The sequence below is a fragment of the Oncorhynchus keta genome, chromosome 35 (genome assembly GCF_023373465.1).
Source record: "Oncorhynchus keta strain PuntledgeMale-10-30-2019 chromosome 35, Oket_V2, whole genome shotgun sequence".
NCBI classification, from domain to species: Eukaryota; Metazoa; Chordata; class Actinopteri; order Salmoniformes; family Salmonidae; genus Oncorhynchus; species Oncorhynchus keta.
Genome location: NC_068455.1, coordinates 31,995,427 through 32,022,565, shown reverse-complemented (window position 1 = coordinate 32,022,565; position 27,139 = coordinate 31,995,427). Strand labels below are relative to the sequence as shown.

The window sequence follows — 27,139 nt, the reverse complement described above, 5'->3', positions numbered from 1 at the left end:
ACACACACACACACACACACACACACACACACACACACACACACACAGTGTTATCCTGGGCGAAGAAGAGTTTACTGGCACTGGGGAAAACTCTGCTCTCATTGTAATTTAATCTCCAAAACCAAGGCGATGCCTGTACAGCAGTTCAATGAAAACTCAGCCAGGTACACATCACACACAGCTCTTTATCAATGACGACATGAGCTCTGATACCAGAACTCGTGTTGCTCAGTTGATAGAGCATGGTGCTTGCAACCCCATGGTTGTGGGTTTGATTCCAACGGGGGACCAGTATGAAAATGTATGCATTCACTACTGTAAATCACTCTAAAAATGATAACAACAAGCTTTAGACTGGACTGAACCTAAGAGAATATGATCACCTTGCAGAAATTACTGTTCTGCTATACCATACAGTCCTACTGTTCAGCTCTAGCTATACTATACAGTACTACTGTTCTGCTATACCATACAGTCCTACTGTTCAGCTCTAGCTATACTATACAGTACTACTGTTCTGCTATACCATACAGTCCTACTGTTCAGCTCTAGCTATACTATACAGTACTACTGTTCTGCTATACCATACAGTCCTACTGTTCAGCTCTAGCTACACTATACAGTACTACTGTTCTGCTATACTATACAGTCCTACTGTTCAGCTCTAGCTACACTATACAGTACTACTGTTCTGCTATACCATACAGTCCTACTGTTCAGCTCTAGCTACACTATACAGTACTACTGTTCTGCTATACTATACAGTGCTACTGTTCTGCTCTAGCTATACTATACAGTACTACTGTTCTGCTATACCATACAGTCCTACTGTTCAGCTCTAGCTACACTATACAGTACTACTGTTCTGCTATACCATACAGTCCTACTGTTCAGCTCTAGCTACACTATACAGTACTACTGTTCTGCTATACTATACAGTGCTACTGTTCTGCTCTAGCTATACTATACAGTACTACTGTTCTGCTATACCATACAGTCCTACTGTTCAGCTCTAGCTACACTATACAGTACTACTGTTCTGCTATACCATACAGTGCTACTGTTCTGCTCTAGCTATACTATACAGTACTACTGTTCTGCTATACTATACAGTGCTACTGTTCTACTCTAGCTATACCATACAGTGCTACTGTTCTGCTCTAGATATACTATACAGTGCTACTGTTCTGCTCTAGCTATACTATACAGTGCTACTGTTCTGCTCTAGCTATACTATGCAGTGCTACTGTTCTGCTCTAGCTATACTATACAGTACTACTGTTCTGCTATACCATACAGTCCTACTGTTCAGCTCTAGCTATACTATACAGTCCTACTGTTCAGCTCTAGCTACACTATACAGTACTACTGTTCTGCTATACCATACAGTCCTACTGTTCAGCTCTAGCTACACTATACAGTACTACTGTTCTGCTATACTATACAGTGCTACTGTTCTGCTCTAGCTATACTATACAGTACTACTGTTCTGCTATACCATACAGTCCTACTGTTCAGCTCTAGCTACACTATACAGTACTACTGTTCTGCTATACCATACAGTCCTACTGTTCAGCTCTAGCTACACTATACAGTACAACTGTTCTGCTATACCATACAGTCCTACTGTTCAGCTCTAGCTACACTATACAGTACTACTGTTCTGCTATACTATACAGTGCTACTGTTCTGCTCTACAGTGCTACTGTTCTATAGCTATACAGTACTACTGTTCTGCTCTAGATATACTATACAGTGCTACTGTTCTGCTCTAGCTATACCATACAGTGCTACTGTTCTGCTCTAGATATACTATACAGTGCTACTGTTCTGCTCTAGCTATACTATACAGTGCTACTGTTCTGCTCTAGCTATACTATACAGTGCTACTGTTCTGCTCTGCTCTAGCTATACTATACAGTGCTACAGTGCTGTTCTGCTCTAGCTATACTATACAGTGCTTCTGTTCTGCTCTAGCTATACTATACAGTGCTACTGTTCTGCTCTAGCTATACTATACAGTGCTACTGTTCTGCTCTAGCTGTTCTGCTCTAGCTATACTATACAGTGCTACTGTTCTGCTCTAGCTATACTATACAGTGCTACTGTTCTGCTCTAGTGCTATACTATACAGTGCTACTGTTCTGCTATACTACACAGTGCTACTGTTCTGCTCTGCTACTGTTCTGCTCTATATACTACACAGTGCTACTGTTCTGCTCTAGCTATACTATACAGTACTACTGTTCTGCTATACTATACAGTGCTACTGTTCTGCTCTAGCTACACTATACAGTACTACTGTTCTGCTATACTATACAGTGCTACTGTTCTACTCTAGCTACACTATACAGTACTACTGTTCTGCTATACTATACAGTGCTACTGTTCTGCTCTAGCTATACTATACAGTGCTACTGTTCTGCTCTAGATACACTATACAGTACTACTGTTCTGCTATACTATACAGTGCTTATGTTCTGCTATACTATACAGTGCTGCTGTTCTGCTCTAGCTATACTATGCAGTACTACTGTTCTGCTATACTATACAGTGCTACTGTTCTGCTCTAGCTATACTATACAGTACTACTGTTCTGCTATACCATACAGTCCTACTGTTCAGCTCTAGCTACACTATACAGTACTACTGTTCTGCTATACCATACAGTCCTACTGTTCAGCTCTAGCTACACTATACAGTACAACTGTTCTGCTATACCATACAGTCCTACTGTTCAGCTCTAGCTACACTATACAGTACTACTGTTCTGCTATACTATACAGTGCTACTGTTCTGCTCTAGCTATACTATACAGTACTACTGTTCTGCTATACTATACAGTGCTACTGTTCTACTCTAGCTATACCATACAGTGCTACTGTTCTGCTCTAGATATACTATACAGTGCTACTGTTCTGCTCTAGCTATACTATACAGTGCTACTGTTCTGCTCTAGCTATACTATACAGTGCTACTGTTCTGCTCTAGCTATACTATACAGTGCTACTGTTCTGCTCTAGCTATACTATACAGTGCTTCTGTTCTGCTCTAGCTATACTATACAGTGCTACTGTTCTGCTCTAGCTATACTATACAGTGCTACTGTTCTGCTCTAGCTATACTATACAGTGCTACTGTTCTGCTCTAGCTATACTATACAGTGCTACTGTTCTGCTCTAGCTATACTATACAGTGCTACTGTTCTGCTATACTACACAGTGCTACTGTTCTGCTCTAGCTATACTACACAGTGCTACTGTTCTGCTCTAGCTATACTATACAGTACTACTGTTCTGCTATACTATACAGTGCTACTGTTCTGCTCTAGCTACACTATACAGTACTACTGTTCTGCTATACTATACAGTGCTACTGTTCTACTCTAGCTACACTATACAGTACTACTGTTCTGCTATACGATACAGTGCTACTGTTCTGCTCTAGCTATACTATACAGTGCTACTGTTCTGCTCTAGATACACTATACAGTACTACTGTTCTGCTATACTATACAGTGCTTATGTTCTGCTATACTATACAGTGCTACTATTCTACTCTAGCGATACTATACAGTGCTACTGTTCTGCTATACTATACAGTGCTGCTGTTCTGCTCTAGCTATACTATGCAGTGCTACTATTCTACTCTAGCTATACTATACAGTGCTACTGTTCTACTCTAGCTATACTATACAGTGCTACTGTTCTGCTATACTATACAGTGCTGCTATTCTACTCTAGCTATACTACACAGTGATTCTGTTCTGCTATACTATACAGTGCTACTGTTCTGCTATACTATACAGTGCTACTGTTCTGCTATACTATACAGTACTACTGTTCTGCTATACTACACAGTGCTACTGTTATGCTATACTACACAGTGCTTCTGTTCTGCTATACTATACAGTGCTACTATTCTACTCTAGCTATACTACACAGTGCTACTGTTATGCTATACTACACAGTGCTTCTGTTCTGCTATACTATACAGTGCTACTGTTCTGCTATACTACACAGTGCTACTGTTATGCTATACTACACAGTGCTTCTGTTCTGCTATACTATACAGTGCTACTATTCTACTCTAGCTATACTACACAGTGCTACTGTTATGCTATACTACACAGTGCTTCTGTTCTGCTATACTATACAGTGCTACTGTTCTGCTGTACTATACAGTGCTACTGTTCTACTCTAGCTATACTATGCATTGCTACTATTCTACTCTAGCTATACTACACAGTGCTACTGTTCTACTCTAGCTATACTATACAGTGCTACCGCTCTAATATACTACACAGCACTAATGTTCTGCTAGACTATACAGTGCTACTATTAAACTCTAGCTATACTATACAGTGCTACTGTTCTGCTATACTATACAGTGCTACTGTTCTGCTATACTATACAGTGCTACTATTAAACTCTAGCTATACTATACAGTGCTACTGTTCTGCTATACTATACAGTGCTACTGTTCTGCTATACTATACAGTGCTACTGTTCTGCTATACTATACAGTGCTACTGTTCTGCTCTAGCTATACTATACAGTGCTACTGTTCTGCTCTCGCTACCAAACTGGTTGCTACTCTGCCAAGGACTTATATAATCTAATTTATACGCACAGGTGTGTTTCCACACTTCATCCCCCTCGGTGGAGGCCAGGCAGGCAGGGAATACTGTGGACCTGCAGGTGTTGATTGACAGGGCTGTGATGTGACAGTGTATAAATCAGAGCGTGTGAACTGAGCAGCTGTCAGACAGACAGTGAAAATGAAATAGAGTGGGGAGCAAAAAGAACAGGGCCTGTGTTTGTTAGGTCACATGGTGCTGAGAGGTCGTCTCATGGCTAATCTTAGCGAGTCAGGTGTGATAAATTACTAATACGAGAGATAATACACAAGTCACTGCTCAACACTCAAGGTGAGCAGGAACGACCCTCTTCTGAAGGCATTCCAACAAATAGGCTGAAGCCATGCATTAGAAACAGTGCAATCTCTCTCAATCCCTCTCTCCCTCTCCAACACTCTCCTGTCTTTCCACTCACAGTGGTGCCTAGTGACCTACTTCTACTTTACTTAACAAAAATCTATAAACTCTAATATAAAGACTCAGCCATGTGGTTTTACCCATGTGCTTGGTTAACTAGAAACTCCGTCATCTCTGTGCTGGAAGCAGGCTTTGTAAATCAGAATTTCCTGTCTGTCCTGCATAGTTTAGCCCTGCTCCCCTTGCTCTCTGTCGGCCGTTGGTTGGTTGGGAGTCTGGGCCCTGTCCTACAGAGGCAGGGTGAACATGACATACAGTAGTGAAACATGGAGACTGGAGAGCTCTCTGTCAACATGAAGCACACCAACTAGAGGCTAAACAGCCACTGTAATTACAGATGCCAGCAATCAAATAGGCCAAATGTCAGTTTGTGCACAGCTAAGATCCACCCCCCTCTAACACTAGAGACAGGTAGATTCAACATACTCCCTGAAGAGGAAAGATTGTGTGCATTGTGAGATCTTGGGGAAATAGAAAGTGAAGTCCATTTTGTGTTTTCTTGCCCTCTGTATGATGACTTGAGACATGTTCTGGTTGGTGCTCAGCCTGAAGGGTTCTGGCTACAGAATGGACACGGGGCTGGAATTCATTTTCCAAAAGGGAGTTTTTGACATTGAACAATTTATTTTCAAAGCCTGGGGGAGAAGGAGAAGTGTATTGTTTGTGTAATGTGTGTCACGACTTCCGCCGAAGTCGGTTCCTCTCCTTGTTCGGGCAGCGCTCATCGTCGGGGGGATTGTGCGATAAATCTCCTGGTAGACGCCGCACTTCCCAGGAGTCATGTGTATCCCCTGTCACAGGCGGAGACGGTGGCTATGGAATCATATGTCACTGAATCCCTGCGTCTGGGGCACATTCGGTCCTCTACTTCACCCGCCTCCTCGAGTTTCTTTTTTGTGAAGAAGAAGAAGGGAGGTCTGCGCCCGTGTATTGACTATAGAGGCCTGAACCAGATCACTGTGAGGTATATTTCATTTTTAAATTTTTTAAATTGACCTTTATTTAACCAGGCAAGTCAGTTAAGAACAAATTCTTATTTTCAATGACGGCCTAGGAACAGTGGGTTAACTGCCTGTTCAGGGGCAGAACAACAGATTTGTACCTTGTCAGCTCGGGGGTTTGAACTTGCAACCTTCCGGTTACTAGTCCAACGCTCTAACCACTAGGCTACCCTGCCGCCCCGTATAGTTACCCGCTACCGCTCATAGTCACAGCTTCTTCACCAAACTAGATCTCAGGAGCGTTTACAACCTGGTGCGTATCCGGGAGGGTGACGAGCGGAAGACGTTTTTCAGTACCACCTCAGGGGACTATGAGTACCTCGTCATGCTGTACGGGTTGATGAATGCGCCATCAGTCTTCCAAGCCTTTGTAGACGAGATTTTCAGGGACCTGCACGGACAGGGTGTAGTGGTGTATATTGATGACATTCTGATATACTCCGCTACACGCTCCAAGCATGTGTCCCTGGTGCGCAGGGTGCTTGGTCGCCTGTTGGAACATGACCTGTATGTCAAGGCTGAGAAATGCCTGTTCTTCCAGCAGTCCGTGTCCTTCCTAGGGTACCGCATTTCCACGTCAGAGGTGGAGATGGAGAGTGACCGCATTGCAGCCGTGCATAATTGGCCGACACCCACCACAGTCAAGGAGGTGCAGCGATTCTTAGGGTCTCCAACTACTACCGGAGGTTTATCAGGGGTTTTGGTCAGGTAGCAGCTCCCATTACCTCACTGCTGAAGGGGGGCCCGGTACGTTTGCAGTGGTCGGCTGATGCGGACAGGGCTTTTGGTCACCTGAAGGCTCTGTTTACCTCGGCTCCCGTGCTGGCCCATCCGGATCCCTCTTTGGCGTTCGTAGTGGAGGTGGACGCGTCCAAGGCTGGGATAGGAGCTGTGCTCTTCTCAGAGCTCAGGTACGCCACCGAAGCTCCGCCCCTGTGCCTTCTTCTCGAAGAAGCTCAGCACGGGGGAGCAAAACTATGACGTGGGGGACCGGGAGCTGTTGGCTGTCGTCAAGGCCTTGAAGGCAAAGAGATATTGGCTTGAGGGGGCTAGACACCCTTTTCTCATCTGGACTGACCACCGAAATCTGGAGTACATCCGGGCATCGAGGAGACTGAACCCTCGTCAGGCAAGGTGGGCCATGTTTTTCACCAGTTTTGTTTTCACCCTGTCCTACAGACCATGCTCCCTGAACGTGAAGGCAGACGCACTGTTCCGGCTGTATGACACAGAGGAGCGGCCCATGGTTCATACTTCCGTCCTCCTGCCTGGTAGAGCCGGTGGTGTGGGAGCTGGACGCAGACATTGAGCAGGCGTTGCGTGCAGAGCCCGCTCCCATCCAGTGTCCCGCTGGGTGTCTGTACGTCCCGTCTGCTGTCCGTGACCGGTTGATCTATTGGGCCCACACGTCATCCTCCTCTGGTCATCCTGGTATTGGTCGGACAGTGCGCTGTTTGAGCGGGAGGTACTGGTGGCCTACCTTGGCTAAGATGTGAGGGTTTATGTTTCCTTCTGCTCAGTGTGCGCCCAGTGTAAGGCTCCTAGGCACCTGCCCAGAGGGAAGCTACACCCCTTAACTGTTCCACAATGGCCGTGGTCGCACCTGTTGGTGGATTTCTTTACCAATCTCCCCCCTCACAGGGTAACACCACGATCCTGGCCGTTGTGGATCAGTTCTCTAAATCCTGCTGCCTTCTCCCTCTGCCCGGTCTCCCTACGGCCCTACAGACTGTGCTGGCCTTGTTTACGCACGTCTTCTGGCACTACGGTGTTCCTGAGGATATAGTGTCTGATCGAGGTCCCCAGTTCACGTCGAGGTTCTGGAAGGTGTTCATGGAACGTCTGGGGGTCTCGATCACCCCGAGAGTAATGGGCAGGTGGAGAGATTAAACCAGGATGTGGGCAGGTTTCTACGGTCTTATTGCCAGGACCGGCCGGGGGAGTCTGCGGTGTTCGTGCCCTGGGCCGAGATGGCACAGAACTCGCTCCGCCACTCCACCACTCCACCACTCCTCCACAAACCTCTCCCCCTTCCAGTGCGAACTGGGGTACCAGCCGGTATCAGAGTCAGACCGAGGCTCCTGCGGTGGACGACTGGTTCAGGCGTGCGGAGGAGACATGGGAAGCTGCTCGTGTTCACCTTCAGCGGGCCGTGCTCTGCCAGAAAGTCAGCGCAGACCGTCACCGCAGTGAGGCCCCGGTGTTCGCACCGGGGACCGGGTCTGGCTCTCGACCCGAAACCTGCCCCTCCGCCTGCCCTGCCGGAAGCTGGGCACGCGGTTTATGGGGCCATTTAAAGTCATGAGGAGAGCGAATGAGGTTTGTTACAGGTTACAGCTTCCCACCCGATTACCGTATTAACCCCTCGTTCCATGTGCCTCTCCTCAGGCTGGTGGTGGCTGGCCCGCTCCAGGAGTCTGAAGTGGAGGAGGTTCCTTCTCCCCCTCTGGATATCGAGGGGGCCCCGGCGTACTCCGTTTGCTCCATTCGAGGCGTCGGGCGAGGGGCCTTTAGTACCTTCTGGAGTTGGAGGGGTACGGTCCGGAGGAGAGGTGCTGGGTTCCGGTCGGGGACGTGTTAGACCCTTCAATGCTGCAGGAGTTCCACCGTCTACGTCCGGCTCGCCCTAAGCCTCGCCATCCCGGTCGTCCCCGAGGCCGGTGTCGGCACTCTGCTGGACCATCATCGATCCACTTTTAATTTTCCTTTTGTGTTGTCTTGTCTTCCCCCACACCTGGTCTCAATTCCCTCATTACATGTTGTGTATTTAACCCTCTCTTCCCCCCATGTCTTTGTGCGGAATTGTTTATTGGAAGTGCATGTGCATGTTTTCTCTGGTGCGCGATGGGTTTTGTACCCATTTGTTTGTTGTTCTGGTTTCCGGAGATTTTATGAATAAAACTGCTCTGTTGATTACCCCCTTTTGCTCTCCTGCACCTGACTTCCCTGCCGCCAATTATGCACTCCATTACAATGTGACTAGGTGAAAACTGTACTTTGTTATAATTGCCTAATTGTGCATTTAAATTGTTAAATGCATTTAATTTGTTTAATGTTTAAAAAACTACATGTTTTGTGCACACATACTTGAACGTGATCGGTCTATAAGAAAGTGGTCAGATGAAGCAGATGCTAAACTACAGGACTGTTTTGCTATCACAGACTGGAACATGTTCCAGGATTCTTCCGATAGCATTGAGAAGTACACCACATCAGTCACTGGCTTTATCAATAAGTGCATCAAGGACGTTGTCCCCACAGTGACTGTACGTACATACCCCAACCAGAAGCCATGGATTACAGGCAACATTCACACTGAGCTAAAGGGTAGAGCCGCTGCTTTCAAGGTGCGGGACTCTAACCCGGAAGCTTACAAGAAATCCTGCTATGCCCTGCGACGAACCATCAAACAGGCAAAGCGTCAATACAGGGCTAAGATTGCTCGTCTTATGTGTCAGGGCTTGCAAACTATTACAGACTACAAAGGGAAGCACAGCCGCGAGCTGCCCAGTGACACAAGCTTACCAGATGAGCTAAATCACTTATATGCTCACTTTGAGGCAAGCAACACTGAGGCATGCATGAGAGCATCAGCTGTTCTGGATGACTGTGTGATCACGCTCTCTGTAGCTGACGTGAGTAAGACCTTTAAACAGGTAAACATACACAAGGCTGCGGGACCATACGGATTACCAGGACGTGCGCTCCGGGCATGTGCTGACCAACTGGCAGGTGTCTTTACTGACATTTTCAACATGTCTCTGATTGAGTCTGTAATACCAACATGTTTCAAGCAGACCACCATAGTCACTGTGCCCAAGAACACAAAGGAAACCTGCCTAAATTACTACAGACCTTTAGCATTCACGTAGCCATGAAGTGCTTTGAAAGGTTAGTCATGGCTCACATCAACACCATTATACCAGAAACCCTAGACGCACTCCAATTTGAATACCGCCCAAACAGATCCACAATTGATGCAATCTCTATTGCACTCCACACTGCACTTTCCCACCTGGACAAAAGGAACACTTATGTGAGAATGCTATTCATTGACTACAACTCAGAGTTCAACACCATCGTACCCTCAAAGCTCATCACTAAGCTAAGGATCCTGGGACTAAACACCTCCCTCTGCAACTGGATCCTGGACTTCCTGACAGGCCGCCCGCAGGTGGTGAGGGTAGGTAGCAACACATCTGCCACGCTTATCCTCAACACTGGAGCTCCCCAGGGCTGTGTGCTCAGTCCCCTCCCGTACTCCCTGTTCACTCACGACTGCAAGGCCAGGCATGACTCCAACACCATCATTAAGTTTGCAGACGACACAACAGTGGTAGAAGTAGGCCTGATCAATGAAGAGCCTATGGGAAGGAAGTGAGAGACCTGGCCGGATGGTGCCAGAATAACAACCTATCCCTCAACTTAACCAAGACTAAGGAGAAGATTGTGGACTTCAGGAAAAGGAGGACCGAGCATGCCCCCATTCTCATCGACGGGGCTGTAGTGGAGCAGGTTGAGAACGTCAAGTTCCTTGGTGTCCACATCAACAATAAACTAGAATGGTCCAAACAGACCAAGACAGTCGTGAAGAGGGCACGACAAAGCCTATTCCCCCTCAGGAAACTAAATAGATTTGGCATGGGTCCTGAGATCCTCAAAAGGTTCTACAGCAGCAACATCGAGAGCATCCTGACTGGTTGCATCCCTGGTAAGGCAATTGCTCGGCCTCTGACCGCAAGGCACTACAGAGGGTAGTGTGAACGGCCCAGTACATCACTGGGGCTGAGCAGCCTGTCATCCAGGACCTCTACACCAGGCGGTGTCAGAGGAAGGCCAAATAATTGTCAAAGACCCCAGCCAACCCAGTCATAGACTGTTCTCTCTACTACCGCATGGCAAGCGGTACCGGAGTGCCAAGTCTAGGAAAAAAGGATTCTCAACAGTTTGTACATACTACCTCAATTGGGCCGACCAACCAGTGCTCCCGCATATTGGCTAACCGGGCTATCTGCGTTGTGTCCCACCCACCACGCGCCAACCCCTCTTTTACGCTACTGCTACTCTCTGTTCATCATATATGCATAGTCACTTTAACCATATCTACATGTACATACTACCTCAATCAGCCTGACTAACCGGTGTCTGTATGTAGCCTCGTGTCACGTTCGTCATAAGGAGTAGACCAAGATGCAGCGTCGTATGATTCTATCCTTTATTTTCGAATAGAACATTTCAAAGAACAAAACAACAAAGCGAACAAACGAAATGTGAAGCGAATAATAATGCTCACAGGCAACTATACATTGACAGAGTCAAGATCCCACAAATTACAATGGGGAAATAGCTACCTAAATATGATCCCCAATAAGAGACAACGATAAACAGCTGCCTCTGATTGGGAACCATACCAGGCCAACAGAGATATACAATTCCCCTAGATAACCCATCTTTAATCACACCCCGACCTAACCAACATAGAGAATAAACAGCTCTCTATGGTCAGGGCGTGACACCTCGCTACTTTTATAGCCTCGCTACTGTATATAGCCTGTCTTTTTACTGTTGTTTTATTTCTTTACCTACCTATTGTTCACCCAATACCTTTTTCCACTATTGGTTAGAGCCTGTAAGTAAGCATTTCACTGTAAGGTCTACCTACACCTGTTGTATTCAGCGCACGTGACAAATAAACTTTGATTTGATTTGATATGGTGTCTAATAAGCCTGGGCTGGGCACCAATTGATGTACGACACAAAACAATTATAAATCAAATAGGTTTTCAACCGATAACATAAACCTAAAATGACATGGATATGACTACGATGCAGTGCAAGTGCAGGTAAGGTTGTTCTCAAGAGCTCCTACAGTGACTTATTAAGAAAAATCAGTTCCCCAGTAGAAAGGGGCCTTTGTGCAGTACTATCTCTCTGGCTGTGACGCAGCTTAGACAGGCAGCGTGAGAGCAGAGCACAACCCCTCCTACCCACACACACTTGGCACAATCTATTTCATTATCTGAATAGAGCTGGCCCTTGTCCTCAGTGAGAAGGGCAATGTTGCATGCCCGGCATTTTGTGTTGGACGCTAGGAGAGGGAAGTAAAGACAGATGTCAACTGACTGACTGACTCCCGGGCTGGAGTGATCAGTTTCATATGACCTGGGGCTTGATTGGTTTATGTCATTAAGGTATTATTTACGGTCTTTCAGATTTTGTAAGGGACATTCACTGATACTCAGGCTCTATGTGTGTCAGTTGCTGCTGCCTCTGGCATTCTTGAAAGTCATTTAAAAATTGGATTTAGGATGGGGGCGAGATTGAATGTTTCTTGAAAAAACCTCCCCTGCAATGAGAGGAGCTTAAAGAATGTAGATAATCAGAGCAGAAATGTCAAATGTACCATGATTCTTAAATATTCACGATTGGAAATCCATAAACAACCTTTAAGTGTAAAACATAGAGAGCATTTAGAAACAGAGTATGTAGAAACGCAGGGCAATAGGTTTCTACATTGAACTTTCATTTATACTCTCTCTCCAATGTACAGTTTCCTTCTTCAAATTTAACACAGATGATTTGCTCGTCACACAGACAACGGAGATGACAGCGATTGTATCTAAATGAGGATATTATTGGCAGGCCGAACTATGAAGGCAGCCTTCATTCTGACCCAGATAGTAGCTCTTCTAGCCCCTCTGTTGTCAATTTGTCCTTGTTAACATTTCAAGTGTAAAGAATTATTGAACATGGACAAAGGATGGTTCGGAACCCACTGAAGTCCTGCCAAATGAACAATGAGACTGTTCTCACATCTCTATCAAAGAGGAGGTTTAGAAGGAACAATTTGCAACATGGTTCATGCAATGCAATTACTAGCCAGTCTTCATGTTCTATGCCTGAAGATGCAACTGTATCTTGTTCACTTAGTCCGCAAAGGCCAAGAAGAGTTATTTACAGAACTCATATCGATTAATCATGAGCCTCAACAGCACACGAACAGGCTAATAGGGACAAAACATTCTACTGCTTTGAATTCTTATCAACATGATATTTCTCGTATTGTTTTAAAGGAAGAAGCCAATTTTGACCTTTAAAGGTACAATATGCAGAAATCGCTCCACCCTTTTCTGGATGAAAAACTTCAAATAGTTTGCCTAATTTCAGTTTATGTGACAAAACAAGCAGTACTTTTGTGGAGAATCTTTGTACAATCTAAAACTCTGTGGAATAACTTTTCCATAACCAAAAATATTGTATTTTCAGCTGTTTGAAGCTGCTGTGCAAAACCGAATATAAAAGATGCAAAAACAAAACTTAAGAACGAGAAGCATAAAAAGAGTACATATGGAACTAAAATGAGAATGACAGATCTATAACTCATATTTCTATGTAAATTTGGTCAGGTTGCCTAAAAAGTGACATATTGCAGCTTTAAGGAAAAATAATGTTTCTGTCTGTTTGAATCTAGTCTCTGTAGTCTTGCATTCTGGGAAGCCTGGTGATCGAGGTTCACAAGATTAATAAAAAATGGATGAGGGGCAAACTTAAGCCGGCTCAGAGGGAAATTGTGTGGTGGCTGTATGTGTGTGTGTGTGTGTGTGTGTGTGTGTGTGTGTGTGTGTGTGTGTGTGTGTGTGTGTGTGTGTGTGTGTGTGTGTGTGTGTGAGAGAGAGAATGGGGGGACATTACTGCGATGAGAATTGATTCAGATTAGATTATTCCCACATGAGTAACACTATCTATCCGCCTGCATACACCAGCCTCCCTCCAGCCATGACTATACTAGGCTGAACATTGGTCCTCTATTCTGTGTCTCTTACCACAAATATTTTTGACAGGATAGGAGTATCACTGCTTACTGGTCCAGAATCCATCACTAAGAAAGGCTTCTTAACTATTCTTCACGGTCTATAAACAAATTAAGTGGACAATAAAAAAGCTAACTGTGGGAAATTGCTGTTGAAAAGAGAGAGAGAGTATGAGCAACATTGGTGAGGTCATCAATGCAGTTACAATGTAGTTACAGGTTAATTTAATAATGATGTAACTGCTCTAATTGAAGCACTAGGCAAACACTTGTTTCATGACCTCTGTATCTTCCCTTACCAATTTGGACTGATGGAATGCAGCCAAACACTAAGCCAGGGTCACGCTATTGCACTCTTACCCTGATCAAAGGATTGGAGGTCAAATGGCACTACCATACATCCTGGTTATACACTGAGTGTACAAAACATTAGGAACACCTTCCTAATATTGAGCTGCACCCCCTTTATCCCTCAGAACAGCCTCAATTTATTGGGGCATGGACTCTACAAGGTGTCGAAAGCGTTTCACAGGCATGCTGGCCCATGTTGACTCCAATGCTTCCCACAGTTGTGTCAAGTTGTCTGGATGTCCTTTGGGTGGTGGACCATTCTTGACACACACAGGAAAATGTTTAGCGTGAAAAACCCAGCAGTGTTGCAGTTCTGGACACACTCAAACCGGTGCGCCTGGCACCTACTACCATACCCCGTTCAAAGGCACTTAAATATTTTGTCTTGTACATTCAACCAATGAAAGGCACACATAGACAATCCATGTCTCAATTCTCTCAAGGCTTAAAAACCCTTAATCTACTCTTATCTACTCGTATTTAACAGGTGACATCAATAAGGTTTATAGCATTCACCTGGATTCACCTGGTCAGTCTATGTCATGGAAAGAGCAGGTGTTCCTAATGTTTTGTACACTCAGTGTACAATGTAAGAGCAGGCAACTCTTTGCTGTAGTGACATATGGGATGCAATGGCTAACAGTCAATGTCACATTATTTAATGACCCAAGGCTTGTCAATGTAACCATGAGATACAGTTTATTAGGGCAAGATTAAGAGACTGTCAGGCAATTCTGAAGTTCTGCTGCACTTCTGCTTCTTAAGCCACATCCCAAATCCTAATTATTTTTTCTGCAACCCATACGCCTGTTGAGGGTGAGTCTTTGTCAGCTGGCAGCCTGTGAACTCAGTAGGGAGTGGTTTAGGAGGAGGTGCAGAGCACTAAGAGAACAAATTGGCAATGCTTCAGTTAACATTGTTTTCATGACAGCGGTAGTGGATTTGAACTGCATGTCGACCCAGAGCCTTTGATCTGGAACCCCATCCAACCACTCCTGCCCCCGGAGATTAAATGGTTAAGAGAGGCTCATCAGCATGGGATAGAAATCAAATCAGTCTCAGGCTCTGTTCTTTCTCTCTCTCACTCGCTCTCTCTCTCTGTCTGTTGGGCAGCTTTTCATACTGAGTCACATGCCAAGGACAAAGCAAGCACATCAGGCCAGTCACAACCAAAACAGGATGATCAGAAACATTTTAGACAGATTGTCAGTGATGACTGTGACAGCTAGCACTGGAAAACTGTTTACTCTGTCTCCTAGAGGGAAATACAGAGAGCAAATAGCTTTAGTCAGTGCGCAAACTCCCATAATGTTAAGTAAAAACAGTTATTGCTGTTTGACCGCTGTAACAGACCATTTCCAAAACATCCCCAGGCTGTATGGGCTGGGTGAAAAACTGCAGATATAAAGCTCAGGTGCTGTAGTCTACACATCAATCATTCTATAATCTCTCTTACAGCTAAGTAAACATAACAGCCGTTCCATTCCAGTGTTGTACTGAAGCCAGATCAAGCAGAAACTCTGAGAGACACGTCACACAGAGGAGTGAAGCATTGATGTCAACGTTAGTGTCAAGACGGGACAGGAAAGAATGGGAGGTGGGAGGATTGTTGTGATTTTTAATAACACTAACTCACCTGTTGCCGTGGAGAGGCTGGTGGAATTCCATTTGGAAGTCGCTGGTAGTCTGCTGAGGTTCAGGTCCAGCCGTGTGATGGTCCGCTTGTTGCCATTCTTATCTATGACCTCCGTGGTGACTTTGGGCGCTTCTTTGGATCCAGTCCGGGGGCTGTCACTGTCCGTCCCCTGGCAAACATCCTCGTCAGAAAGGAGCAGGATGCGATGGTTGAGCTGGGGGCTGGGGAGCTTGGTCAATAGAGGGGACAGCACTGGGGACATGCTCTGCAGACTGTTGGTGGCAGGGTATGAGGTGTTGAACACCCCACACAGAGAGGGTGAACAGGGACTCTTACTGTGGGATTTGGTAGAGGAGGCCTCAGTAGGGTGTGAGAGAGGTAGCCTTAGCCCCTCTGCAGGTTTGGTCCCTACCGTATCCCTAATGTCCCCGTTTAGACTCCTCCATTCCCCAAACTCCTGCTGACAGCTGCTGGTCCTCGGCTGAGGTGCAACTGATTCAGCCTCTGGATAGAACTCTTTGGATCTGTTTGGGCTCACATGGCTAGCACGTTGAACTGTGGCCTCATTCTCCTGCACCTTGGCCACCACCCTAACCCCTGTGTCCCTCCTGTTGATCTCATCATAGAGCTGGTGGGCTGACTTGTCCTCAGACCGCATGGGACGAATGTTGTTCCCACTCAGCATATACTCCCGTTCGATATGATCCTGAACGTTTTCCAATAAACTACAGGAAGAAGCTTCATAGCCCAAGCAGAGTTCACTGTCATACTCAGACATGTCAGTGCAGTCCAGGTTTGGCTCAGAGGCTAGAGAGTCGTCCTCCATGAAGTCCCAGCCCTCCCTGGCAATATGGAAGTGCTCCTCCACAGGGAGGATGGGGTTGCTGGCCACAGCTCGGAGAGATGCTAGGGTCCCAGGAACTCTCTGCTCCTCCACCACTGGGACAAGGCTGGATTGATTCCGGGACTGAGCCAAGGACTGGACAGATAAAGACTCAACTGCAGTGCTCCCTAGCCCTACTTTCTTCTTCATCTTGCTATGCAGGAACTCTTCTGCACTGTCTAACTTCTTCACACCCAGCTTCTTCAGCTTTCTGCCCCGTGAGGAGGCTCTCTTGTGCTCCGGGGACAAGGAGAGAGCATGTTGAGCATTACTACTGAGGACCTGTCCTGAGAAGCTCCCACAACCCTCCCTGTGACCCTGGAGCTTCCCATCCTGATTACCCATCCTGACTTTGTTGGCGCAGTCTCCGCACAGAGATAAGAGATCAGTCAGCAACTGGTGGTGCTCCGTGGCCAGCCAGCAGAGCTCGGCAACAGCTTCCTTTGTTGCCTGGTAGGAGTTGAGGAGTTCGGCTGCGGACTCATAAGACTGGCCTCTTTGTTTGGCTGCCGTGGGATCCACCTCTCCCTGGTCTTGGTCATTACTGGGCTGGGCCCACAGAGGGGCGTGGCTCTTGTATGTAAACACTGGGGCCCTCCCCTTGGGGAGATAGAGGCTAATACTGCATAGCTCGCGGACGGGCTCATAGAGACGCAGGACAGTATGCCTGTCCTCCATTATGGGCGCCATGCTAATCGCTTAAGCACTTTAATTAAATGGACTGCTGTCCCCTGACGCTGGTGTGTTTGGAGATGGACTGCAGAGGAAGAGTCTGAGGAGCTCGGTGTTAATCACCTGGCTGATCGAACTCCTGTCAAAGAAAAATAGGCTTTCATTGAAACAAACAGTCATAAATATGTCTGAGTAAATGTAAAGCATGTTTAATAACTACGCAGTAACAGCTGTCAATCAATTTTAAGTCACGATACAAAATGAATGTGTCTTGTTAGACATTTCAAATTGAAAGTTGTCTTTTATCTTTCAACTAACACCAACACAATAGTCTAATATTAGCATCAATGGTCCCTCAAGACAAAGGGCAGAAAGAAGAATGTTTTACAAGTCCTAAAGGGCCCCGTGTTCACAGAGTAAACATTGTTTTGTTATTGAGTGAATACAACATAAAAGGTAGAACAAAAGGACAAAAAGAAAGAACAAAATCTTTAAGGCTTTGCTATTCCATTGAAAATAACAGGTGCACAATTGGAAATGCTTAGCACAACAGAAGTCTGTGCTTTTGACAAGTAAGCAACAAAAGCCAGACCATTTTAATGAAACAAAAAAATATTTGGCATTATATCAAGTAGTACATCTTAGTTTCATTATTTAATGCACTCCACTGCCTCAGTCCTGAATGTAACCTTGAATAGAGATGTACTTAAGTTACATTTAGGCTAAGCATTTGCACAGATGAGGTGTTTGTGAGATACATCTCCATATCATATATATATATATATAGTATACTCGACATTATACCCCTACAGCAAACTCATGGATGACTGTCTTTAACTGGTGTAACACAGATCATTCGGATATCCACCGTACTGTACATTAGACCAGATCATAGCATGGGGCCATGCATTATATAAACTGCTGGTCAAATAAGCGGGCTCATTTACGAGTACAAAACAGTCAGGATCTAGTAAATTAACATCGTAGAAATTCGTCACTGGTGGACAGCAGATCTATTCATTATGTATTGCATACCAACGCAATCCTAGTCTCGCGGGGCCATCCTTCAAATCGAATGTAATCATAATCTACCAACAAAAATGACACAAAAATATTTGACTGATACCTAGAAAGACAGACGTTTCTCATCATTGCATTAGTCAATTGTTGAAGTCTTTACCCACATCATCATCATCATCATCATTATCATCATCAAAACAAACTATAATGTTTATTGAAGCACTGACAACCCTACTAAAAGGCATTCCATCAACATTTCACAAGCTGCGTCAAGGATGTCCCACAAGATGAAGAGAGGAGTCATGGGCATATGCAATATGTTAGTACCACATGATTATATAAAAAATGTATAATTTCCCCTCTAAATAAATGTATCTGTACTGTACATCACTGAGCAGAACTGCTTACGTAGGATTTCACCTTGTAGCAGCAAGCCATTTAATAAATGCGTCTCTATCCTGTTTCACAAACTATACACAATATTTATCGTCAAAATAAACTATTCCATTCTGCGTTACGTTATTAGATTCCATACCCGAGGTAAAACTGTATGGCAATAAGTTGAGCGTCTCCTCTAAATGTTCTCTAATAGGAAGCATTCCAGTGTCCTAATTCAATAGTCAAAAGCATGGAGATATCCAACGCACCTTCCGCAGATTTATGCTTTAGCAAATAAACTGCGATTTCCCAATTTTAGCTCCGTGTCAAATATTTTCTCCACATCTTCTCTTCTCAATGGAGCCAGCGACCACTGCAGCCAGCGGATAGCAGAGTTTATCCTTCTTGACAGACACGCGTTTGGGCCAATTGGAGAGCTCAGCGTTTCTTTGACGCTCTCTTATTTTTGTACCCTAGCACACTGAATCCGAGCTGCAGCAGTTCTCAGGTAGCCTGACGTCTCACACTGAATTATTCCAATAGTGTGCAAGTGCAGCCTGTAATTCGGGCGTTCCTGCATGTGGGCATTCCTGCATGGCCCTCCGCGAGCATCCCATTGCTTCCTTCATGAAGGGCGTTGAATAATTTTGGGTAACGATTAGTTTTCATGGAAATTGTTATGGTTATTGTCATAATTGTTTTTTGTGTTGAAAAACGTTTTCAGCTTGTAATGCATATTTTAATATTAGCTATAACATAACTAATGAAGACAAAACAGCTTTGGTAACATCCCTGTCTCAAAAATGAATGGTTATGACCGCTTTAACTTTTGGAAATGAAGCTTCTCCTCCGACCATACCTCTCTGCTGATGAAATGATTACCAACTTTACCCACTTCCTCTAAAAATGAAAAACTGCTATTGGGTAAACTATATCTACTTGAATATAAAGTTGAATTCCCTCCTCCTAAAATTAATGCATTTAGCCAATTATGTTTTGTTTTAGTTCACTGTTATTGTCCATACTTGTGATAATTGCACAAGCCCTAACAGCATTGCAATCTGCTTAGTTTGGGCCCTGAATGCTTATTGGCTGAATTAGTGTTTCATGTTATATTTATGTTGGTAACCAGTTTATAATAGCAATAAGGTGCCTCTGGGGGTTGTGGTACACAACCAATATACCACACCCCCCCAGGCCTTGTTGCTTAACTATATACCTGGTGTATTATGGTAGGCCTACCTCTAAATTAGACTATACTTCAATGTGTGTAAGATAGTGGACCTTACTGCCTGGTCAGGGCGGTGCAGTACAAACCATCAGGAGTCAGGCAGGATTCAGGTGCAAATGGTGTGATTTATTTACAGGTGCAGAAGTATAATTGCAATTAGCCTGGGGATGAGTTCATAGCCTTAACAAATATAATAAATAAGAAACAATCATCTAAATGGCCAATATTCAGAAGCTACAACTGGTGAACACATAATACTGTAAAGTATACGCTAGGATTCGGGAAGCAGGTGCAGAGGGTGAGTTTAATAATGTGACTAAGTCAATAAACAAAACAGGAAAGGAAAGGCAAAGGGGGATACCTAGTCAGTTGTACAACTGAATGCCTTCAACTGTAATCTGTCTCCCGCATTTAACTCAACCCCTCTGAATCAGAATGGTGCAGGGGGCTGCCTTAATCGACATCCACGTCGGCGTGGATGTCGGCACCCGGGGAACAGTGGGTTAACTGCCTTGCTCAGGGGAGAATTTACCTCGTCAGCTCAGGGATTTGATCCAGCAACCTTTCGGTTACTGGCCCATCGCTCTAACCAGGAGAACAAAAATTACTGCCTGAAGACAGGCTACTGAGTGCCAAATAAATGGGAAGTAATCAAGGTAATAATGAAGTCCAGGTGTGCATAACGATGGGGAGCAGGTGTGCGTAATGTGGGTTGCCAGGACCATTGGTTAGTAGATCGGCTATGTCGAGCCCCAGAGAAATGGAACAGGAGTAGGCGTGACAGTACCCCCCTCCCCCTGACTTGTCTAGTTAAATAAAGGTTACATTTAAAAATGTAAATGTACAACCATTTTAACAACCATTTACATCTAGCTACTTGGTCATCTTCAGTTGAAGTCAGAAGTTAACATACACTTAGGTTGGAGTCAAACTGTTTTTTCAACCACTCCACAAATTTCTTGTTAACAAACTATAGTTTTGGCAAGTCGGTTAGGACATCTACTTTATGCATGACAAGTCAATTTTACAACAATTGTTTACAGATGAATTAACTCACTTATAATTCATTGTATCACAATTCCAGTGGGTCAGAGGTTTATACACATTAAGTTGACTGGGCCTTTAAACAGCTTGGAAAATTCCAGAAAATTATGTAATGGCTTTAGAAGCTTCTGGTAGGCTAATTGACATCATTTGAGTCAATTGGAGGTGTACCTCAGTGACCCTTTGATTGACATCATGGGAAAATCAAAAGAAATCAGGCAAGAACTTTGTAGACCTCCACAAGTCTGGTTCATCCTTGGGAGCAATTTCCAAATGCCCGAAGGTACCACGTGCATCTGTACAAACAATTGTACGCAAGTATAAACACCATGGGACCACGCAGCTGTCATACCGCTCAGGAAGGAGACGCGTTCTGTCTCCTAGAGATGATCATACTTTGGTGTGAAAAGTGCAAATCAATCCCAGAACAAGGTTTGGAGGATAAAAGGGGAGGCTTGCAAGCCAAAGAACACCATCCTAACCGTGAAGCACGGGGGAGGCTGCATCATGTTGTGGGGGTGCTTTGCTGCAGGAGGGACTGGTGCTCTTCACGAAATAGATGGCATCACGAGGGAGGAAAATTACGTGGATATATTGAAGCAACATCTCAAGACATCAGTCTCTAAGTTAAAGCTTGGTCGCAAATGGGTCTTGCAAATGGAGAATGACCCCAAGCATACTTCCAAAGTTGTGGCAAAATGGCTTAAGGACAACAATGTGCGAGCAAGGAGGCCTACAAACTTGACTCAGCTACACCAGCTTTGTCAGGAGGAATTGTCCAAAATTGAACCAATTTATTGTGGGAAGGTTGTGGAAGGCTACCCGAAATGTTTGACCCAATTTGAACTATTTAAAGGCAATGCTCCCAAATACTAATTTAGTGTATGTAAACTTCTGCCCCACTGGGAATGTGATGAAAGAAATAAAAGCTGAAATAAATCACTCTCTACTATTATTCTGACATTTCACATTCTTAAAATAAAGTGATGATCCTAACTGACCAAAGACTGGGAATTTTTACTAGGATTAAATGTCAGGAATTATGAAAAACTGAGTTTAAATGTATTTGGCTAAGGTGTATGTAAACTTCTGACTTCAACTGTACATGTTGCTAGCTATACGTATATTATAGTTATATGTCTGTCATATTGAGGTATCTAGCTACAAGTTAAACCTGATCAATCAAATAGATAGGTATAAGCAATTATGGTAATTCCAAATGCCCTTTCCTAGGTGTATGTAAGAGTGAAAGTGAGAGAGGTGGGAAGAGTGCAAGACAGACAGAGAGATAGGAACAGAGAAAGACAGCAGCGCAAATGTACTTAGACTTGAGTATTTCAACAACTCCTCTCTTCCAACTTGTTAGGCAATCACATGTCCCTACGGTGGATGGATGGTCAGCCACGCAGGAGGGTGATTTTTACTAAGGAGGAGAAGGAGGCCGTGTTGTCCAAGATGCATGCTGGCCATTTCGGAGAGAAGCACATGACAAGCAAAATCAACCTGCGCTTCTTCTGACGGGGAATTGAAATAACCTTTTATAAATTCCATTCTATTATATCTGAAATCATTATTATTTCAATGAATGTCATATCAGAGAGAACACTGTTTCAATTTGTCACTTTCTAGCCTGCCAGAAGTTTGAGAGGGCGAAGACTGTGGCGCCGGAGTTGAAGCCCATCAAAATTGTTTCACCATGGTAAGTGTCCCAATTCAAATTTTGCCCTGATAAATTGTCTTGTAATGGTTGCTTCATTTGACCATAGTAGAGTTTATAGAAAGTGTGTGAGTGTGTCAGTATCCTTACAAATATGAAAATCTGCATAACACAGATACGGGTAAGAATAAAGTCTTCTCTCGAACACTTTAAATGTTAGGGGTGGACCTCATCAGACACTTCACGGAATCCAGGAATGACAACAGCTGGTGTCTGACGGCGACCAATCACTTTACCAAGTGGATGGAGGCAGTACTCATTAAGGTCAGTAGAGGAAGAGAATGTGCTTAACTCTAAATTCCCTTCTCTAACTCATTAAAAAGGGTGCTTGGAACCAGAAATGTATTTTCGTTTTGTATGATACCCCTTAAGGAGGAGACTGGTGAGGCCACCCCAAGGTGATGGAGATCTTCAACACCCACGGTTCTCCTGAGGCCATCTTGAGTGAACGAGGTGATGAATGCTGGAACAAGGTACGGATGTTATAGAGTCGCAATTCAATGGCTCAGACACAAGAGGTATGTGGCAGGGTCTACAGTCAATCACGGATTACAAAAAGAAAACCAGCCCCGGCGCGGAGCAGGATGTCTTGCTCCCAGGATGACTTGCTCCCAGCAGCGCCTCTTCAACCTCAGGAGGCTGAAGAAATTCAGCTTGTCACCAAAAGCACTCACAAACTTTTACAGATGCACAATCGAGAGCATCCTGTCGGGCTGTATCACCGCCTGGTACGGCAACTGCTCCGCACACAACCTATAAGGCTCTCCCGAGGGTAGTGAGGTCTGTACAACGCGTCACTGGTGGCAAACTACCTGCCCTCCAGGACACCTACACCACCCGATGTCACAGGAAGGCCATAAAGATCATCAAGGACAACAACCACCCGAGCCACTGCCTGTTCACCCCTCTATCATCCAGAAGGCGAGGTCAGTACAGGTGCATCAAAGCAGGGACCGAGAGACTGAAAAACAGCTTCTATCTCAAGGCCATCAGACTGTTAAACAGCCACCACTAACATTGAGTGGCTGCTGCCAACATACTGACTCAACTCCAGCCACTTTAATAATGGAAAATTGATGTAAAAAATGTATCACTAGCCACTTTAAACAATGCCACTTAATATAATGTTTACATACCCTACATTACTAATCTCATATGTATATACTGTACTCTATACCATCTACTGCATCTTCCCATCTTCATGTAATACATGTATCACTAGCCACTTTAAACAATGCCACTTTTATGTTTACATACCCTACATTACTCATCTCATATATATATACTGTACTCTATACCATCTACTGCATCTTCCCATCTTCATGTAATACATGTATCACTAGCCACTTTAAACAATGCCACTTTGTTTATATACCCTACATTACTACCATGTATATACTACCATCTACTGTATCTTCCCATCTTCATGTAATACATGTATCACTAGCCACTTTAAACAATGCCACTTTGTTTATATACCCTACATTACTCATCTCATATGTATATACTGTACTCTATACCATCTACTGCATCTTCCCATCTTTATGTAATACATGTATCACTAGCCACTTTAAACAATGCCACTTTGTTTATATACCCTACATTACTCATCTCATATGTATATACGGTACTCGATACCATCTACTGCATCTTGCCTATGCCGTTCTGTACCATCACTCATTCATATATCTTTATGTACATATTCTTTATCCCTTTACACTTGTGTGTATAAGGTAGTTGTGGAATTGTTAGGTTATATTTTCTCATTGGTTATTACTGCATTGTCGGAACTAGAAGCACAAGCATTTCTCTACACTCGCATTAACATCTGCTAACCATGTGTATGTGACAAATACAATTTGATTTGATATTCTGTCACCACTGGTTTGTTTTGTTTCATTACATTTTTGGGTTTTCCATGGTACATAATCAGAAATATTACTATATCTTAGTGTCAGATATCGCTTTCCTCCTCCTCCATATTTGGTGAATTGAACAGTGGGAGAACAACCTGAAGGTAATTCTCTTTGCACAAAACAGCAGCGTCCAGGCCTCTACCGAGTATGGACGGGAGCCGCAGCTGTTGACTGAGGTAAACAATGCAATTGTATATACAATTATTGCTTACACTCTAGTCTTTCTAATTTGTGATTGACTTAGTGCTGTTTGTCTATTGCTATTTTTATATAACGTACTTTCAGATCACTGAAACCCCACCTGATATGATGGAAGTTGTCGAACCAGATCAGAACGCCTTTGAGTACCACCTTCAAGCACAGACTGAGAAGGATGGGGGCTTTTGACTGGGTAAAAATGATTGTCCTCTGTTAATTTATTTTCTAGCCCTCCAAGAGATTTGTAAGATGTATTTGTAATATGAAATATAATTGCATTTTTTTCCTGTTATCAATCAAGGTGAGCCTGAACATCAACAAGGCGCAGGAGGAGAGCTACCGGAGCAGAATCAAGAAGGTGACCAGGTGCTATGACATCCGGGCAAATGACTTGGTTTGGAAGAAGGACAAAAGGTGAGACCTGGGAAACCTCGCTGTTCTTTCGCTCCCAGCTGGGGTCACCATCTGTTGAGGTGAATATAGAACATCAGATAACTATTTGCATTTGCACACAAAATAACCTGAAGCTAGTTTTAGTTTCCCCTAACACTAATATTGTCTTCCTAGGGTTACCTCGGTGGAAGCCAGCAATCTTCTCCAGTTGGACGGTCAACCACTGATGCCCTACACGTCGATGGAGCCCAATAGATAAAGTATATTAAGCTTTGGTTGACATTTGAGAAAGCAAGAAATGGTAGTTATGCTGAGCTTAGAAAAATGTACCTCTCCAAATGACTTTAGGACCATCGACTGTCCGAGCCCCCCAGGAGGTGTCCCATCCACCAGAGCCAGTGAGTTTGAAGAAGATTGATTCTGTGCGCTCTGAGTCAGAGGGGGACCAGCTTGAGGTAGGCTATACCTTCCAAAACGATTGGAAAGTACATAATCACCCATTTATAAACCCTGCACTAACCCAGCAAATTCTCCCAGTACAGAGTAACCTGTGTTTGCTTGTTTACGTCCGTCTCCTCCCTTTAACTAGATCCTAGGGGTTCTGCAACACCCAGACGTGGAGCCACCTGATGTCCTCCATTACATCATCTGCAGCTACTGTTGTCATGTCATTATCTGCTAAGAATGTTCTTGCTATCATACTGGGCACAAAGAGATACACAGATTAACTAAAAACACTACCAACACTCAGAACAAAGAGAGGTTCTGCCTGGACTTTGCAGTCTCCCTCTTCAAGTCTACCTTCCGAGAATGGTCTGTTGAGAAGAAGCAATAGACAGAACCTCCCAACCACCCTCCATATTCCATACACCTGAATTCATTGTTTGTCTGCCATGTGTGTACAATGTTTTTGAAATTTAAACTACTTGTGAAAATAAATTGCCTCAACTGCACCAAAAAAAAAAGTTTACTGTTTTAAAAGGTGTACGGTATCCTTTGATGGCATTTATTCAATGTATCCTAGGACCTACCATGGATACCTAAATATTCAACCACAAGGTTGTACTAATGAGCTATGTGAGGAAAAAATAAACAAAACAGGACTACTCAAATTTCAGTGAAGATAAAGAGAAAAGCAGGTTAAAATATAAACATGACAGCCAGACAACCCAGTGTATGAAGCAAATGGATTTGCATATGAATAGTGGAAATTAGCTGACTTTGATCTGTAAGGTAAGTAACTTTAATGTGTCAAGCAGATTACACATTTTTTTGACATTTCCAAAACATAGCAACGTTAAAGACATGGATTTCGTTGTAATGTTAACAAGGAACCCAAAAGTAGTTAAGCAATGTTTATTTTATTAGCTAAACAAAATTGTCACAGAAATCAGCCTTGTTTGCATAGCGGAAATGGCGAAAATAACATTTAGGCTGTAATGATCTCCACAATTCGAATCATTAGGTGTCACCGTTGATATAGCAAGGGACACTAATAGTTAATCGAACCCCATTGTGAGGCAGAGGGGGGACACTTTTTGGCATGACAGGCCCCCAAAAACTGGGGGCTCAGTTTCCAGCAGGTGGAACAGGAGGTTCCTGGTGGAGAGCCAGACACGATCACCAGGATCGCTGATGGCGGACAGCGAGCTTGAGCCTCACGTGGGCGTCGTTCCACACCTCTGTCGGAACCACTCGTCCACTGCAGGGGCCTCGGTCTGGCTCGGAGGAAAACAGAAAGACAAAAGGACAATAACAGCAAGGCCAATTGAATGAGAGTGTGTATATGCATGTGTACAAACACCTGCGTTAGCTGGAACATTACCCCTCAGT

General features: G+C 44.2%; 1 protein-coding gene and 1 long non-coding RNA gene across 4 annotated transcripts in view; one reads left to right on the top strand and one right to left on the bottom strand.

The window, feature by feature from the left end:
- LOC118368345 (formin-like) overlaps positions 1–19,193 on the bottom strand; it is a 117,548-nt gene extending 98,355 nt beyond the window's left edge. The window contains exons 1-2 of one of the 2 annotated variants that reach the window (XM_052496894.1): positions 19,077–19,193; positions 15,855–17,548 (exon numbers count right to left, since the gene is read on the bottom strand). In XM_052496894.1, the coding sequence (XP_052352854.1) occupies positions 15,855–17,427 (1,573 nt within the window). In that variant the 5' untranslated portion in view covers positions 17,428–17,548; positions 19,077–19,193. Of the gene's footprint in view, positions 1–15,854; positions 17,549–18,964 lie in introns of both variants that reach the window. The other variant, XM_052496895.1, reaches the window with a different exon arrangement.
- Positions 11,885–26,244, top strand: LOC118368346 (uncharacterized). 2 transcript variants are annotated; one of them, XR_004822308.2, is made up of 10 exons: positions 11,885–12,248; positions 22,449–22,781; positions 22,960–23,063; positions 23,172–23,272; positions 24,840–24,891; positions 25,001–25,106; positions 25,215–25,327; positions 25,481–25,566; positions 25,655–25,761; positions 25,896–26,244. It is a non-coding gene; the product is annotated as an uncharacterized LOC118368346 (long non-coding RNA). The 2 variants fall into 2 exon arrangements; XR_004822307.2 differs by having other exon boundaries at positions 25,215–25,386.
- The last annotated feature ends 895 nt before the right edge of the window (positions 26,245–27,139 follow it).